The sequence below is a fragment of the Theropithecus gelada genome, chromosome 13, assembly GCF_003255815.1.
Source record: "Theropithecus gelada isolate Dixy chromosome 13, Tgel_1.0, whole genome shotgun sequence".
Lineage (NCBI taxonomy): Eukaryota > Metazoa > Chordata > Mammalia > Primates > Cercopithecidae > Theropithecus > Theropithecus gelada.
The window spans coordinates 85,732,769-85,749,420 of NC_037681.1; the positions used below are offsets into that span (position 1 = coordinate 85,732,769).

The 16,652-nt window shown below is 41.4% G+C and overlaps 2 protein-coding genes across 6 annotated transcripts in view; one reads left to right on the forward strand and one right to left on the reverse strand.

Moving 5' to 3' along the window:
* Positions 1-1,283, forward strand: part of CEP68 (centrosomal protein 68) — a 28,179-nt gene extending 26,896 nt beyond the window's left edge. For all 3 annotated transcript variants that reach the window (XM_025405733.1, XM_025405736.1, XM_025405734.1), the window contains exon 7: positions 405-1,283. The gene's annotated coding sequence lies outside the window, so the exon portion shown is untranslated. The remainder of the gene's footprint in view (positions 1-404) is intronic.
* A 2,332-nt stretch (positions 1,284-3,615) lies between these two features.
* The window catches only part of RAB1A (RAB1A, member RAS oncogene family), a 47,705-nt gene continuing 34,668 nt past the window's right edge, over positions 3,616-16,652 (reverse strand). The window contains exons 5-7 of one of the 3 annotated variants that reach the window (XM_025405737.1): positions 8,069-8,164; positions 5,706-5,837; positions 3,616-5,446 (exon numbers count right to left, since the gene is read on the reverse strand). In XM_025405737.1, the coding sequence (XP_025261522.1) occupies positions 5,249-5,446; positions 5,706-5,837; positions 8,069-8,164 (426 nt within the window). In that variant the 3' untranslated portion in view covers positions 3,616-5,248. The remainder of the gene's footprint in view (positions 5,447-5,705; positions 5,838-8,068; positions 8,165-16,652) is intronic. The other 2 variants (XM_025405739.1, XM_025405740.1) reach the window with 2 other exon arrangements.

Genomic DNA, 16,652 nt, shown 5'->3' on the forward strand with positions numbered 1-16,652 from the left:
AAGGCTAGGGGGATGAAGGGGTTAAGACACCTTGGAGACTTAACAGGTAGTACAACTTTCTTTTGCTCCCTTGAGAAAGTCAAACAGAATGACAGAAAAGGAGCTAGGAGAGCACGGGTGGGTGTGTCCACCAGAGTTGCTACTGCCAATGCTTTTCATAATTCCGCAATTGGACTGTACTTTCTCTGAAACATCCTCTCCTACAACAAAATGTGTGTGGTGTTTAACTCGTAGATTTTCTAGGTGAGCACTATAGATATGTTAAGAGCAGGAAGTCCCTGTATTTTTTAGCAGAGCAACTGTGAGAAGTCATCTTGATTCTAAAATGAATGCAGGGGACTGCTGTTGTCGTTTCTTCCTCTACAACATTATGCCTGTAACAAATGCTGCCTTTTCTCTTTCAGGCATTTTCTCAGGCAGAGATGCAACCTGTCGGCCAAACACTGGTTGGTGAGAAAAAAAACCTTCAAGAAGTCCTTGCCAGAGCCATTCAACACCGAAGTCAAGGGGGAAACCTTCAATACACTAGCTTTAAAATGCCTTTCTCCTCCCTGAATGGAGGGCTGAGTTACTATTTTCATTTACAATGAATCCTTCCAAACTAAGGTTTTCCTTTTGGTGCTTCTCCACAAAGAGTGTGTAGCTTTGCAATTTTTGATAAAATAAGACGTGTTGCCTTCCCCTCTATCCCATTAAAAAAGAGCAGATAAAGCTCAGACTATTCCACCTGGTAAGGTCATTTACCAAGGGCTGGTAGGAGGTTCCGAATACTCGATACTCTCAGGCATGCAAGAGGACCTAAGAGACTGAAAACAGTGAATGGTTGGCCAGAAACCTTGGGTCTTCTCATAAAAGGAAATTTGAGCTTGTCAATCCCTCTTTGAAGATTTAGGTAGAAGAGATTTTTAACCCTTTGTCTGCAAAAGAAAAAGGGTTAAATGAAGCACCTCTACAGATTACTTTGGGAGATTACAACACCTTTTGCCATCTTCAGGGCTTACGTCTTTACTTTCTTGGCTAACCAGTTTCTTAGAAGAAAATGTGTCAGGGACTTGGGGATCTGCAGTCGTGCTTTAGCATGGCTGTGGAGCTAATTATCAAGCTTAAAGGGTACCTTTGGGGGGACTCCTCCCTTCACTCCTAGTCTCCCTTGGAAGAGCAGTCCAGGCTCAGGGAAGGGAATGGATGGGATGACACAGTAAGTACGGAAACTGAAGCTGTCAATAGTGAAGGAAAAAGGGGAATTCCTTGTTGCTTTGGCATTGACACATAAGTACTTTGATAGAAGAAAAAAAAAAACACTATGGATCAACCATTCGAAGCATCAATTCTATAGTTTTTTGAAGCAAGATGATCGGTTATTGCTGGTAACTGCAGATTCTACAGAAAAGCACTTTTAAAGTTCTGTTGGGCAATGAATGAACCTGGAAGGAGGAAATCACAGTAACAATGGAAACTAAAGTCCTATTATTAATGTGACTTTTCTGCTTCAGAATCTCTGAGACTTTATAGTCACTGGAAAATAGCCATTAAATTCTTTAAAGATTAGCTCTTCAACAGTAGCTACATATAAAATGCAGTATTTCAAGTGCCTGATGCTGCTGTGGTATGCTTTATCGTAATGCTTAAGGGCATGATCAGAATTAAAATGTCTTCTGAGTTTGCCATATTAATCTTAGTTCCATACACAGTGAGACTTTAAAAGAGAAAAATTACTCTAGCAAATAATTGTCAATTATAAACCTGTATGTAAAAATTCTTGAAAACCTAGAATTGGCTAAAAAGGTAGAGATGTCTGATGGCCTCTTAAATTGATATAGTTTACCTTCTCTTAGATGTATATTTATAAGTAGGAACATGCCCTTCCATTGAGTATGTTACTGAATAGCCCTTAGGAAATTAAACCCATTTATTTACTAATATTTGACAGGCACGGAAGTGTATTAGCATAAAAATTGGAGATGAAAACCCTACAGAATGGCCGGGCGCGGTGGCTGAAGCCTGTAATCCCAGCACTTTGGGAGGCCGAGACGGGCGGATCACGAGGTCAGGAGATCGAGACCATCCTGGCTAACACGGTGAAACCCCGTCTCTATTAAATACAAAAAAAAAAAAAAACTAGCCGGGCGAGGTGGCGGGCGCCTGTAGTCCCAGCTACTTGGGAGGCTGAGGCCGGAGAATGGCGTGAACCCGGGAGGCGGAGCTTGCAGTGAGCTGAGATCCGGCCACTGCACTCCAGCCTGGGTGACAGAGTGAGACTCCGTCTCAAAAAAAAAAAAAAAAAGAAAACCCTACAGAAACAAACTGGCCAATATTATACTAATTGAATGCAGAATGTGGCATTCTGTTCCTTCCCATTCAACCAATGATCAGCTTCAACTGACCAGAAGTTTCACAGAATGTTACACAATACCCTGTTTCCCAAGAAAGTGCTTACCTTACCTAGAGATGATCTAAGATATTTTTGTTCATCCTCTGAATAAGGTGTGACTAAGCGGTGCTAACTCCCTGGACCTGGCTGTGAATGCTGCTGAAGAGTATCAACACAACTGTTAATTATACCGCCCTGCTTTAAGTTTAAGACTTCCCTTAAAACTCAAGCTGAAATTGTTTCAGCCTAGTAAGATGCTGCCAGCAGCATTTCTATGAGCAAACATGGCCAAGTTAGAGTCAAGTAGCTGAGCTTGCTAATTGCACTGTGGTGCCACACTGGAATAACTTAGTAGTCCCTTAAAATTAATGGAAGTTGAATCCACAGGGAAGTGATGATACTCAAAGCTGGATCCGCAGTTTCAAGATCTGGGTTCTTGGAGATCGATGGGTAAGCTCAGCAAATGGAAGACGATGTCAATACAGGGCTATTGTGAAGCTCAGGTAGGAATGGAACACAAAGGTTTGATGTAAGATACGCTGGAAAGGCAAGATATAGGCTAAGGGAAATTCAATCCAGGGTGAAAGAATAGGAAATTACTGCTCGGACCACAATGACTGTCATTCTGAAAGGATTTCACAGTGTGCAGCTGCTTAGATTTAAGAACACTCTTCACTATGTAAACTAATTTACAGCAGCACCTTATATTTAGAACAAGTGATAATTCCCTTTACTAAGTGAACAGATTATTAAAGCCCATAGCAGCCTTGAACCGTTTGTACTTGAAAATGTGGGTATAAAGGGGAATATATTTTTTCCAGAACCGCATTTATTGGCATACACATAGAAGCAGATCTTGCAGCATGCTAAAATTTGTTGTAAATCCCAATCTTTACTGCCATGGGAAAAGCTGGAATTTTCTAAACTTAAGTCTGTAAATATGCTCATCTTAAGTTCATGTAATGTTTCCGCTAACTCACCAAGAATAAGCTGACGATTTAAACAACTTTTACTGTATAAAACTGAAGTGCACGGCATGGCATCACAATATCTTGACATTCGTTTTGTGTCATTTTGCTACTTTAGAAAATAGTTTCTGAACTCTTTCCCCCTTTATACTGTATTAAGGCAGAAACAAAACTTTTGAAGCATTAAAGATCTTCACCAAAATAACTATTGGTAACTTCAGGAATTTGTCGGTTGCCTTACGTGAGGATGAATAGATCCACCAAGCACGCCTATAATACAAAGTAAACTATGATTTTTATTGTGAAATTTTCATAGATGGAAAATTGAATATTTATTCTGTCCATTTCATTTTACAATTATCTTACCACTTATTTTTGTACCATGTATTTCAATTGCCTGTTTAGTGAAAAATAAAAATTAAAAAACCTATTAATTTTTGGCTTGTGTTTAGCTTAAATTTTATCATTAAATTAAGGAGCCCACAACAAAATATGTTGCCAGCAGCCATATCCCAAGCCCCTGTGTGAAGAATGTTTTGGCTGCTATTTCAACCTAAGGAAACAACCTTTGACCTCAGTCACCTTAAAATGCCAGTGTGGGCAGATTTTTTATTCCTCACAATTAAAAAACAAAGACCCCTAGGATCTTGAAGGTCCTATTTCAGAAAATCTTCACACATGCAAAATGTCACCAAAATAAATACATTTCCCTCAATTATCATTACCACCCAGTATTCATGTTTTAATTTTTAGGGATATAATTTCTAAAATTAGAGAAATCAAATTTCCTGCTTCCTATTTTAATGCTTAAACCCTCCCTCCAACACCAAGTTAAGCAACTGTGGAGGATAAAATAGTTGAATCTGACTGAAAGCATGGAAGAAAAACATTAGCACACATTAGTCTGATCATTTGCCAATTAGGAAAGGTGCTGCTTTCTACCTCTACCACAGATGCATTTGTGAAATGATCAATGAAGCCATTTCAAATGGTTTTAGAGAAGGATCAGAGATAATGGGCTAGATAGCATATATTCTAAACTTGTTTTCCATATAGTTTGAGCTCCCTGAACCACTGAAGTTGGTTAAATCCCTACACAGCACAGAAGCCTCTCTAGGTCATGTTATTGGGCGTATTATCTAGAAAGCAAATACTGGATGCTGCTCTAAGATAGGTCTAGAATACCTTAGTTTGCATTGTGCACACACAAATGGCTGTGTTGAATATAATGCAAGGCTCTATTTCCCTTTAACCATAAGAATTAAAACAATACTTATCACCATACAGTTTGATATTACTTCCAATAAGTACAATATTTATTAAACATATCTTCAGTTGTTTTGTTACATAGTGTGCAACAAATTACAATATTCTGCAGCCACAAATTATATGCAGAGTATGAAGAAACTATTAATCAGATAGTGTAATCTTTCCATTTATAACTCTACAAGGAAGAACTAGCAAATCAGATCTTACATATAACATCTCACTAAACTTTATGCATGGAAAGTGACAGACACTGCTTGTGCTGTTTGATACAAAATGGCTGAACTTCATCTTCAGAAGACTAAACCTGACATCTAAACATGCCAATATAAACATCAAAACAAAATATATTCTAACCAACCACGGGAAACAGTCTGGTATCAGGAAAGCAACAAGGATTACACACATTATTTTATAAACCAGCACACAAAGGTTTAAAACAGTTCTGAAAATGAAGTTAGCTGTCTTGAGTCAAGGGAATAAAAAAAAAGTCAGTATTGACCATTTACAATCTCTGACCTTTGTGGAGACGGTAAGAATCTGTTGTAGTGCAGCTACATACAGTACAATTCAGGCAATTTTGTTTTTTCACTTGGGTTCAGATTGCAAATTCATTGCTGTGAGAAAAGGACGGAGGCAAATTTTAGCAGCAACCTCCACCTGACTGCTTGACCGGAGTGCTCTGAATTTTAACATTGGACTTCTCAGCACCACCAGCTGTTGCTCCGGGACCCATTCGCTTTTTAATCTCAGCTGCCATCGTCATGAAAGACTGTTCTACATTCGTTGCATTCTTAGCACTGGTTTCCAAAAACGGAATTCCAAGGGAATCAGCAAATTCCTAAGAGAATAATGAGGCACAATTAACACTGAAAAATCTTTTTCACTACTACTTAGTGCATTTCTACCATCCATAATGGAGCGTGAGGAACCAATAAGTTCATTGGATCCAAACAGATGTTACACGAATTGTCACTGTCACAGTATTCTAGTGCACATATTTTTAAAAGTTAAGGTGGCTGTGGCCTTAGTATTACTGTAGAACCCATACATAATTCAACACCTTCAAATTCAATATGAAAATTAAACTTTAAACATACCTTTGCTGTTGTGTAGTCTACTACTTTCTTTGTGGTCAGATCACATTTGTTCCCTACCAACAATTTGTTGACATTTTCACTGGCATAACGATCTATTTCCTGCAGCCACTGTTTAACATTATTGAAGGACTCCTAAAAAGACATTTGAAAGTTTGATAATATGGTTCTGGAATAAATGGAAACAACCTTCCTGACCTAACAGACAAATAACAAAGAGCTAGTGAGACAACTCTAGGTACAAAATAACCACTGCTAAGGAGTGAAGGGGATTTTTTTTTTTTTTTGAGACAGGGTCTCTAGCTCTGTTACCTAGGCCAGGGCGCAGTGGCACAATCACAGCTCACTGCACCCTCGACCTCCCAAGCTCAAGCCATCCTCCCGCTTCAGCCTCCGGGATAGCTGGGACTACAGGCACATGCCACCACACCTGGCTATTTTTTTTTGGACTTTTTGTATAGATGGGGTTTCACTATGTTGCCCAGGCTGGTCTGAAACTCCTGAGCTCAAACAATCGGCCCACCTTGGCCTCAAAAATGCTGAGTTTACAGGTGTTAGCCACTGTGGCTGGCCGTAAACAGATATATTAAAATGACTATAAATATCTAAATGATGACAAACTAGAATTTACAGGCTTAATGATGAAAATACCTTATTTGAAAGGGAAATACAGCTTAATATTAAACTGCAACTCAGGCAAACCCAACTGCTTTGGAATATGCAATTTAAATGTACTACAAAACTTGGTTTTGAAATTTGATAATTTTTTTTTTTTTTTTTTTTTTTTGGGGAGACAAAGTCTTGTTCTGTCATCCAGGCTGGAGTGCAATGGCACGATCTCGGCTCACTGCAACCTCTGCCTCCTGGGCTCAAGTGATTCTCCTGTCTTAGCCTCCCAAGTGACTGCTAGGATTACAGGCACGCGCCCCCACACCTGGCTAATTTTTGTCACGCCTGGCTAATTTTTGGTTTGTTTTTGTTTTTGTTTTGGAGACAGAGTCTGGCTCTGTCACCCAGGCTGGAGTGCAGTGGCCGGATCTCAGCTCACTGCAAGCTCCACCTCCCGGGTTTACGCCATTCTCCTGCCTCAGCCTCTTGAGTAACTGGGACTACAGGCGCCTGCCACCTCGCCCGGCTAGTTTTTTGTATTTTTTAGTAGAGACGGGGTTTCACCGTGTTAGCCAGGATGGTCTCGATCTCCTGACCTCGTGATCCGCCCGTCTCGGCCTCCCAAAGTGCTGGGATTACAGGCTTGAGCCACCGCGCCCGGCCTAATTTTTGTATTTTTAGTAGAGATGGGGTTTTGTCATGTTGGCCAGCCTGGTCTCTAACTCCTGGCCTCAGGTGATCCACCCGGCTCGGCCTCCCAAAGTGTGGGGATTACAGGCGTGAGCCACTGCACCCGGCTTGAAATTTGATAAAATTTTGGTTTATGAATAAGATGACCTACTGTTACTACTAGACATGTCAAAATGTTATTAAATATACTTATTTTCTTATCCACAGTCATATTTACAGGAGGAAAGTTTTCATTTAAAAGTATTTCACGGCAATATGACTAGAGATTTTTTTAAACTAGCATCATTTTTTTTCTCTTGCAGATATCACCCACCCAGCACTTCTAATGGCACTGAATCAAAATGTTTACATGTAAGTTATCTCCTAATTAGCTATGATTTCATATTAGAGGTGAGATTTAACATTTGCCAAAAGAAAAATAAATTCCAATTTTGAATGTTTCTCTTCTGTCCTTTGATAGAAAGGACATCGAAATCTAAGTTTCTGATTAAAAATAATAATAACAAAAAAACAGTTATGGCCCCTGGACTATACATGCTTCACTGTCCCAGATTGTTCCCTCCATCGCCCTGCCCTCTCACAGCTAATCTTCAGATACTCATTCTCATACTAAGATCCTCCTACAGCTTATTCTATTCAAATCCTTTTTTTCTGAACCACATCCTCCACAGGCAGAGACCCCCAAATCCCACTTTTAGCAATTCTGATTACCAGGCCATATTCCTGTTAACAACACCAAGAATACAATATAAGTCAAGCAACTCACGATTCCCTACAAACTCTTGCCTATATGTTAGAGTCTTGGCTATTTGATCAGTTATTTAGTTCATAATAAATACAACCAGAATCCCTTGAAAGCAAATGTAAAACTTATTACTAATGTTCTATTTATTACAGGAAAAAAAATGTCTTTTAAGTGATTCACATTTATATTTGAGAGTGGACAAAGTTTTCTGCCATAAAGTTAATACTGATGGCTTATATGCGAAGTAGTAAATGAATCTTACGTTAATCGAATAATGACTTCCTACTTGGTCACTGTAACACAATCTCCTCTTGGAACTTACCTGATCTGTCACATCATACACAACTATGATGCCATGGGCTCCTCTGTAATAACTGGAGGTGATTGTTCGAAATCTTTCCTGGCCTGCTGTGTCCCACTATTACAAAACAATCAAGAAATCCAAACAATTCCATTAAAATAAAGTTGGGGAAAAGTGTAGGAGGGAGGGGAAATAGTTTAGTTTTCATAACTGTGGAGATTATCAGGATGTGATATAGAAACATTAGTCCTCAACTCATACCACTATATTGCACAGTAATAAGTACCTGGAAGTCCAGAAAAGAAGGTAGTACCTACAACTGAGCTTACGATAATACTAAAATTACAAGCTGTTGAGAGCAGGAAGTATGTCATACTTTTCACATTCCCTACCGCCTTTAGCACCGTGTTGAGGAATGTCACTGGCCTAAAGCCCTTGAACACAGAACTCTTCCATGTAAGACAAACTCACTTGCTTGCACATTCTACCATGATTAAATTAGCATTGGAGGGACCTGATTCAAATAACTACCAGTCAAGACAGAACTTTAATTATCCCAAGCAGGTGTCTTTTTCTTCCCCCCTTCAAGCAGGGTCTCAGATCTGTCATCCAGGCTGAGTGCAGTGGCATGATCATGGCTCACTGCAGCTTCAACCTCCCCAGCTCAAGCAATCCTCCCACCTGAGCCTCCTGAGGAGCTGGGACTATAGGTACATGCCACCACACTCAGCTAATTTTTTCTTTTTTGTAGAGACGGAGTTTTGCTATATTGCCCAGGCTGGTCTCAAATTCCTGGACTCAAGCAATTCTCCCAAAGTGCTGGCATTACTGGCATGAGCCACCATGCCTGGCCAGGTGTTGTCTTCATCCTAGAGAAAACAATGTAAGGAAGATGATTCCAAACACTTTTATAAAATGTATTTTAAGAGCAACTTAACTGCCTTTCAACTAGTTAGGCTCAAATTCCAAAAACAAATGCTAACATTATTGCATTATAGTTCTGGGTTTAAAAAAACTGTTGGGGCCGAGCGCGGTGGCTCAAGCCTGTAATCCCAGCACTTCAGGAGGCCGAGACGGGTGAATCACAAGGTCAGGAGATTGAGACCATCCCGGCTAACACGGAGAAACCCCGTCTCTACTAAAAAACACAAAAAACTAGCCAGGCGAGGTGGCAGGTCCCAGCTACTCAGGAGGCTGAGGCAGGAGAATGGTGCAAACCTGGGAGGCGGAGCTTGCAGTGAACTGAGATTCGGCCACTGCATTCCAGCCTGGGCAACAGAGCGAGACTCTGTCTCAAAAAAAAAAAAAAAAAAAACTGTTGGGACTGGGCGCGCTCACTCCTGTAATCCCAACACTTTGGGAGGCTAAGGTGGTCGGATCACGAGGTCAGGAGTTCGAGACCAGCCTGACCAACATGATAAAACCCCATCTCTACTAAAAATACAAAAATTAGCCATGCATGGTGCGCGCCTGTAATCCCAGCTACTCGGGTGGCTGAGGCAGAAGAATAGCTTGAACCCGGGAGGCGGAGGTTGCAGTGAGCCGAGATCGCACCATTACACTTCAGTTTGGGGGACAGAACGAGACTCCATCTCAAAAAAAAAAAAAAAAAGAGAAAACTGTTAGCCAGGTGCAGTGGCTCATGCCTGTAATCCCAGCACTTTGGGAGGCCAAAGCAGGAAGATCGCTTGAGGGCAGAAGTTGGAAACCAACCTACGCAACACAGCAAGACCCTGTCTCAACTAAATTAAAAAAATTAGTTGCGCAAGGTGGTGCACACCTGTAGTTGCAGCTATTTAGGAGGACTGCTTACGCCCAGGAGTTTGTGGTTACAGTGAGCTATTATTTTGCCACTGCGCTCCAGCCTAGGGGACAGAGGGAGACCCTATCTCTTAAAAAACAAAACAAAAAAAGTTAAAAATATCTAGACGCAAACTCAATTTTTAGATGTAAAAAGCTTTGGTTTGGTTTTTTTGTTGTTTTTGTTTTCGTTTTTTTTGAGACAGAGTCTTGCTCTGTCTCCCAGGCTAGAGTGCAATGGCGTGATCTTGGCTCACTACAACATCCGCCTCCCAGGTTTAAGTGATTCTCCTGCCTCAGCCTCCCAAACAGCTGGGATTACAGACACCCACCACTACACCAGGCTAATTTTTGTATTTTTAGTAGAGACGGGGTTCCCCCATGTTGGCCAGGCTGGTCTCGAACTCCAGACCTCATGTGATCCACCTGCCTTGACCTCCCAAAGTGTTGGGATTACAGGCGTGAGCCACCCTGCCCAGACAAAGCCTTGGTTTTAACAAGGGGAATGATCATGGACTGAGCCTCACTAAGATTTTAAATGACAAAACTTAAAAAAAAAAAAAGTTCAGTAGTATTCAGTGAAATCGCTTTCTTTTCCTGACCCAGCCAACATAGAGCTAAAAACAAGTTGCAATTTTGGGTAAACTGGAAGATGAGCTGGGTATTAAGGAATTAATGTCAGTTCTATTTGATGTGGTAACAAAATAGAGATGCATATTGAAGCATTTTGGAGTAAAATATCAAATGTCTATAATTTAATATACTCTACTACTAGAATAAGACAAATAATGTAAAATGTCAATAATTGTTAATCTAAAAAAGCAAATAAACAAAAATACAAATCACCACAGCTTTATTTCCTTTTCTGTCCAAATTACTAAGCCTGGGAGCTCAGAAGACTAGTTAGACAGTAATCAATAAAGAGGCTCAAGGCCAGGCGCGGTGGCTCACACCTGTAATCTCAGCACTTCGGGAGGCCAAGGCAGGCAGATCACTTGAGCTCAGGAGTTTGAGACCAGTCTGGGCATTGCTGGTCTCATGACATGGTGAAACCTCGTCTTTTACTAGAAAACCCAAAAATTAGCCAGGTATGCCAGGTACGGTGGTGTGTGCCTGTGGTCACAGCTACTTGGGAGGCTGAGGCAGGAGAATCACTTGAGCCCAGGAGGCAGAGGTTGCAGTGAGCTGAGATCATGCCACTGCACCGTGGGCAACAGAGCCAGATGCTGTCTCAATAAAAGAAGAAAAAAAGAGGCTCAAAGTCTTTCAGTGTATCTTTGGAGGGACCATGAACTCTAGAATCAAGCCACCCTGACTTCAAAACATCAAATCTAGGTTCCTGGTTATTTAATATTAGGGAGAATCACCTAACAGTTTCTTCATCTGTAAACGCTAGATAGTATTCACCTTGTACAACAGCTAAAGGGGTTTAAAATGAACTAATGTTTGTAAAATGCGCCTGACTATAGAAACTGCTCAGTAAAATAACTTCCTTTTCTTCCTTGCTCACCAACCCCTTTCACAAAGATAGAAGGAAAAATTGTTTTTTGACTAAAAAGTCAACAAGAAGTTATAGCTGACTAAAGTAAGCAATAGCATCCAAAAAGTAAAATTTCCTTTTTTTTTTTTTTTTTTAATGGAGGTATTGCTATGTTGCCCAGGCAGATCTTGAACTCCTGGGCTCGAGTGTTCCTCCTGCCTCAGCCTCCCAAGTAACTGGGACTACAGGCACTGATACGGTTTGGCTCCGTGTCCCCACCCAAATCTCATCTCAAGTTATAATCCCTACTTGTTGACTGAGGGAAGTGATTGGATTATGGCGACGGTTTCCCCCATTCGAGTGATAGTGAATGAATTCTCACAAGATCTGAGCGCCCTTCGCTTCCTTCACACACTCTCTCGCCTCCTGCCATGTAAGACGTGCCTGCTTCCCTTTCTGCCATGGTAAGTTTCCTGAGGCCTCCCCAACCATGCAGAGCTGAGTCAATTAAACCTTTTTTTAATAAATCACCGAGTTTTGGTCAGTTCCTTGTGGCAGTGTGAGAAGAGAAAAATACATGCACCATGCCTGACAGAAAGAGTAAAATTTCTGACGTTTCCTTGCTACTCTGAAAACTTTCCTGACTCTAAATCCTAACAGTACTAACAGTACTTTCCTTCGTATGTAATTCTCATTACCCCTCATAATCAGAGTAACTTTTTCCCATGTTCGTCTCTCCCACTGTCTGCCTCTTAATGGGCTATGTTTTATTCATCTCTGTAACCTCCAAGTGCCTGGTATAATATAGACATTTTCATAAAGCCTCTTGAATGAACAATCACAGAAAGAGGCTTTCCATGGTGTACAACTGGACTCAGTACCTGCCCTACCTTGCTGAATGTTTTGTAATCTAACAAAACTCAGATAAAGACCCAGATGTCACACCTGAACAGGAAAAGCAGAAAGGAAAAGATAATTAAAATATAAATCAACAGAATCAAGATTTTGAAAAGATCTAGAAAACTTGAAGGATTACTGAAGCCAAGCAAGAGGAAAAGATAGGATTAAAAGTAAAATCTTGTGCTTAGATTTTTGGGTTTTTTTTTTTTTTTTTTTGAGATGGAGTCTCGCTCTGTCGCCAGGCTGGAGTGCAATGGCGCAATCTTGGCTCACTGCAATCTCCGCCTCTCGGGTTCAAGCGATTCCCCTGCCATAGCCTCCTGAGTAGCTGAGATTACAGGCACGAACCACCATGCCCAGCTAATTTTTTTGTACTTTTAGTAGAGATGGGGCTTCACTATGTTGGCCAGGCGGGTAATGAACTCCTGACCTCGTGATCTGCGCACCTCCTCCTCCCAAAGTGCTGGGATTATAGGCATGAGCCACCGCGCCTGGCCTGTTTAGATTTTTAGAACACCAGTCATAGAAGTGTAAAGTAAGACCTTTTTTTTTTGAAACAGGGTCTCGCTCTGTTGCCCAGGCTAGAGTGCAAATGGCATGATCTTGGCTCACTGCAACCTCCATTTCCAGGCTCAAGCAATCCTCCCACCTTAGCCTCTTGAGTACCTTGGACTACAGGGACACACCACCATGCCTGGCTGAATTTTGTGTTTTTGGTAGAGACAGGGTTTCGCCATGTTGCCCATACTGGTCTTGAACTCATGAACTCAAGTGATCTGCCTGCCTGAGCCTCTCAAAGTACTGGGATTACAGGGGTGAGCAACTGCATGCGGCCAAGACCCCTCTTTTAATTAAAAACAAACAAATCAAAAACCTTAAGACCCAAACCAGAAATGATATGGCTACTGAAACAACAAATGGTTATGTCTTTGATTAATAATAATAAAGGGCCATGAGCCTTTGAACTTCAGGAGAGAAATTCATTCAGGCTCCAAATCAAGACAGGATTTACCTCATACTTGATTTAAGAAATCAAATTTAAGGCCGGGCGCGGTGGCTCAAGCCTGTAATCCCAGCACTTTGGGAGGCCGAGGCGGGTGGATCACGAGGTCAGGAGATCGAGACCATCCTGGCTAACATGGTGAAACCCCGTCTCTACTAAAAATACAAAAAAACTAGCCGGGCGAGGTGGCGGGCGCCTGTAGTCCCAGCTACTCGGAGGCTGAGGCAGGAGAATGGCGTGAACCTGGGAGGCGGAGCTTGCAGTGAGCCGAGATCGCGCCACTGCACTCCAGCCTGGGTGACACAGCGCGAGACTCCGTCTCAAAAAAAAAAAAAAAAAAAAAGAAATCAAATTTAATAAAAGGCATTTATAAAATGTAAGAATAACCCAAACTGCCCAAGGTTCTGAAAATATCATTACAGGAAAGAATGAGGAACTTCAGAGGTAGAAGAAAGGTGGTGATAAGATCAATCTGAAGGGCAGGCTTGCCAATAAAAGAGGAATTAATCTGATTCAGGCAGCTCCACAAGGCAGAGGAATAAGAGACAGAAGTAAAAGGAAACAGGCTTAAGCTCAATATAAAGAATTAACATGTCTCTAAAAGAATCATGCAGTGAGCTGAGATAGTGCCACTGCACTCCAGCCTGGGAGACAAAGTGAGATTTTGTCTCAAAAAAAAAGAAAAAAAAAAGGAATCACTAGGAATAAATAAATAAAAGTAACTGGCAACTAGAGGTTTTGTGTTTTTTGTGTTTTTTTCTGTATATTTTGCAGAGATTAGGTTTCACCATGTTGCTCAGGCTGGTCTTAGACCTCCTGAGCTCAGGCAATCTGCCGACCTTGGCCTCCCAAAGTGCTAGGACTATAAGCGTGAACCACGACGCCTGGACAGCCACTGCACCCAGCCTTATTTTGTTTTTGAGACAGGGTCTCACTCTGTCCCCAAAGCTGGGGTGCAATGGTGCAATCTTGCCTCACTGCAGTCTTCTGGGCTCAAACGTTCCTCCCACCTCAGTCTCCTGGGGAGTTAGGACTACAGGCATGACAGGCATGGACCACCACACCTGGCTTTTTTTTTTTTTTTTTTTTTTGGTAGAGATGGAGTCTCTATGTTGATCAGGTTGGTCACAGGAGCTATGTTTACTCCTGGCCTCAAGTGATTCTCTGACCTAGCCCTCCCAAAGTGCTGGGATTACAGGTGTGAGCCAACATGCCTGGCCGAAGTTATATATAAAATGGAACTAGCTACTTTGAAAAAATGGTAAGCCTCTTAAAAATGTTCAAAAAGCCAGGCATGTAATCCCAGCACTTTGGGCGGCCAAGATGGGTGGATCACTTGAGGTAAGGAGTTTAGAGACCAGCACTTTGGGCAGCCAAGATGGGTGGATCACTTGAGGTAAGGAGTTTAGAGACCAGCACTTTGGGAGGCCAAGATGGGTGGATCACTTGAGGTAAGGAGTTTAGAGACCAGCACTTTGGGCGGCCAAGATGGGTGGATCACTTGAGGTAAGGAGTTTAGAGACCAGCCTGGCCAACATGGCGAAACCCCATCTCTATGAAAAATACAAAACTTATCCGAAGGCCGGGCACGGTGGCTCATGCCTGTAATTCCAGCACTTTGAGAAGCTGAGGCAGGCAGATCATGAGGTCAGGAGTTCGAAACCAGCCTAACCAACATGGTGAAACCCTGTCTCTACTAAAAATCCAAAAAATTAGCAGGGCGTGGTGGCACATGCCTATAATCCCAGCTACTCAGGAGGCTGAGGCAAGAGAAGCACTTGAACCTGGGAGAAGGAGGTTGCAGTGAGCTGAGATCACACCACTACACTCCAGCCTGGGCGACACAGCAAGGCTCCGTCTCAAAAAAAAAAAAAAAAAAAAAATTGTCCGGGCATGGTGGTACACACATGTAATCCCAGCTATTAGGGAGGCTGAGGCAGGAGAATCACTTGAACCCAGGAGGCAGAGGTTGCAGTGAGCTGAAATCGTGCCACTGCACTCCAGCCTGGGAGACAGAGCAATACTATATCTCAAAAAATAAAAAACACAAACAAAATGTTCAAAATGAGGCCTTCAGGCATGGAAAAGAAATTCCTATTAAAGATGAAAGACAAAGAGTGTCCTATAAGATCCCCTCCAGCCACAGGAAAGTAACAAAATATGAATGTTTCACATACAAATACACACCCAAATCTTATGAAAGCCAATGATCACACACACATAATACAATTATTCCATACCAGTACTTTAAAGTACAGTTTTGGGTAGATCTTTATGTACTCTTTATGCTGCCAAATAAAAAGTTGATAATGTACTTATATAGCGGGAAAAAATATGGATGGTAATTTGTTCACTGATTGAAAGTATTTCAAGCTATTTCTGAAAACTAAATCCTTGCAAGTCCTAATTTGACACATCAAGTGTATTTACTTATATCAATACCCACATCCACCTATCTTTTGTAACGTACCTTCTTTTCCTCATCAGAATCATATAAGGGAGCAACTTAACCTATCAAACACCCATTTATCTGGGCATGTCATATCATAAGTAGTATCTATATACTGCCCAAAAGTTTACAAAGGGCTTTCACGTGTATTGTCACATACATAAAGCTATTAGATTTGGTTCTCACAACTACCTTATAAATTAGTAAATCAGGTGTCATCACACTCACTTTAGAAACGAAACTGGGTCTCAGGGTTACTTCGGCCTTTTCCCCCAAGACACAAACCCATGATTCTCTAACAAATAAACACGAGATCCAAGACAACAAATCTAAGTCTTCTGACTCCTAATACAGGACTCCTTCCAGTTCCACGTGTCATCAGTTCCATGAAAAGGGACAGTCACTGGTTTCCTGTGTTTATAGCCTACTTCTTGCTAATAGCCTACTCTGAAAACTACTGATTTATTTTTTAAAAGACCACAGATATGTCCACACTGACAGGACTCAGACCCATACTGAAGAGGCACAACTGAACTATTATACCTGCCTATATTTAATTGGGGGCTGGGGGTATAAAGATGGATAAGGGGGATAGGATGGCACAGACACACAAAATATTGAAGACAGAGCTTCGGTCACTTGGTTCTACCAGTAACTGTAGGCAAGTCATTAAATCTTTCAGCATTCATTTTTTTGAGCAGTAAAATGAACATGTTACAAAAACTAAGTTCCTTTCCAACAAAATTCCGTGTTTCTACAGAGTTGGTGCACACTATCTAATAAAAATACTTAAAACAGAACTACATAAGTACTTTTCTTCAACTGAGCCACATATGAACAATCTCTTCCTAGGGTTCCTTTAATGTTCCATGCACTTAGCACAGTAAAAGACAAACAAAAATGGTCTGTAACATTTGCACTGTAGGACAAGGTAAACTTGAACTTAGATTTCCCCCGATAAAAGAAAACGATG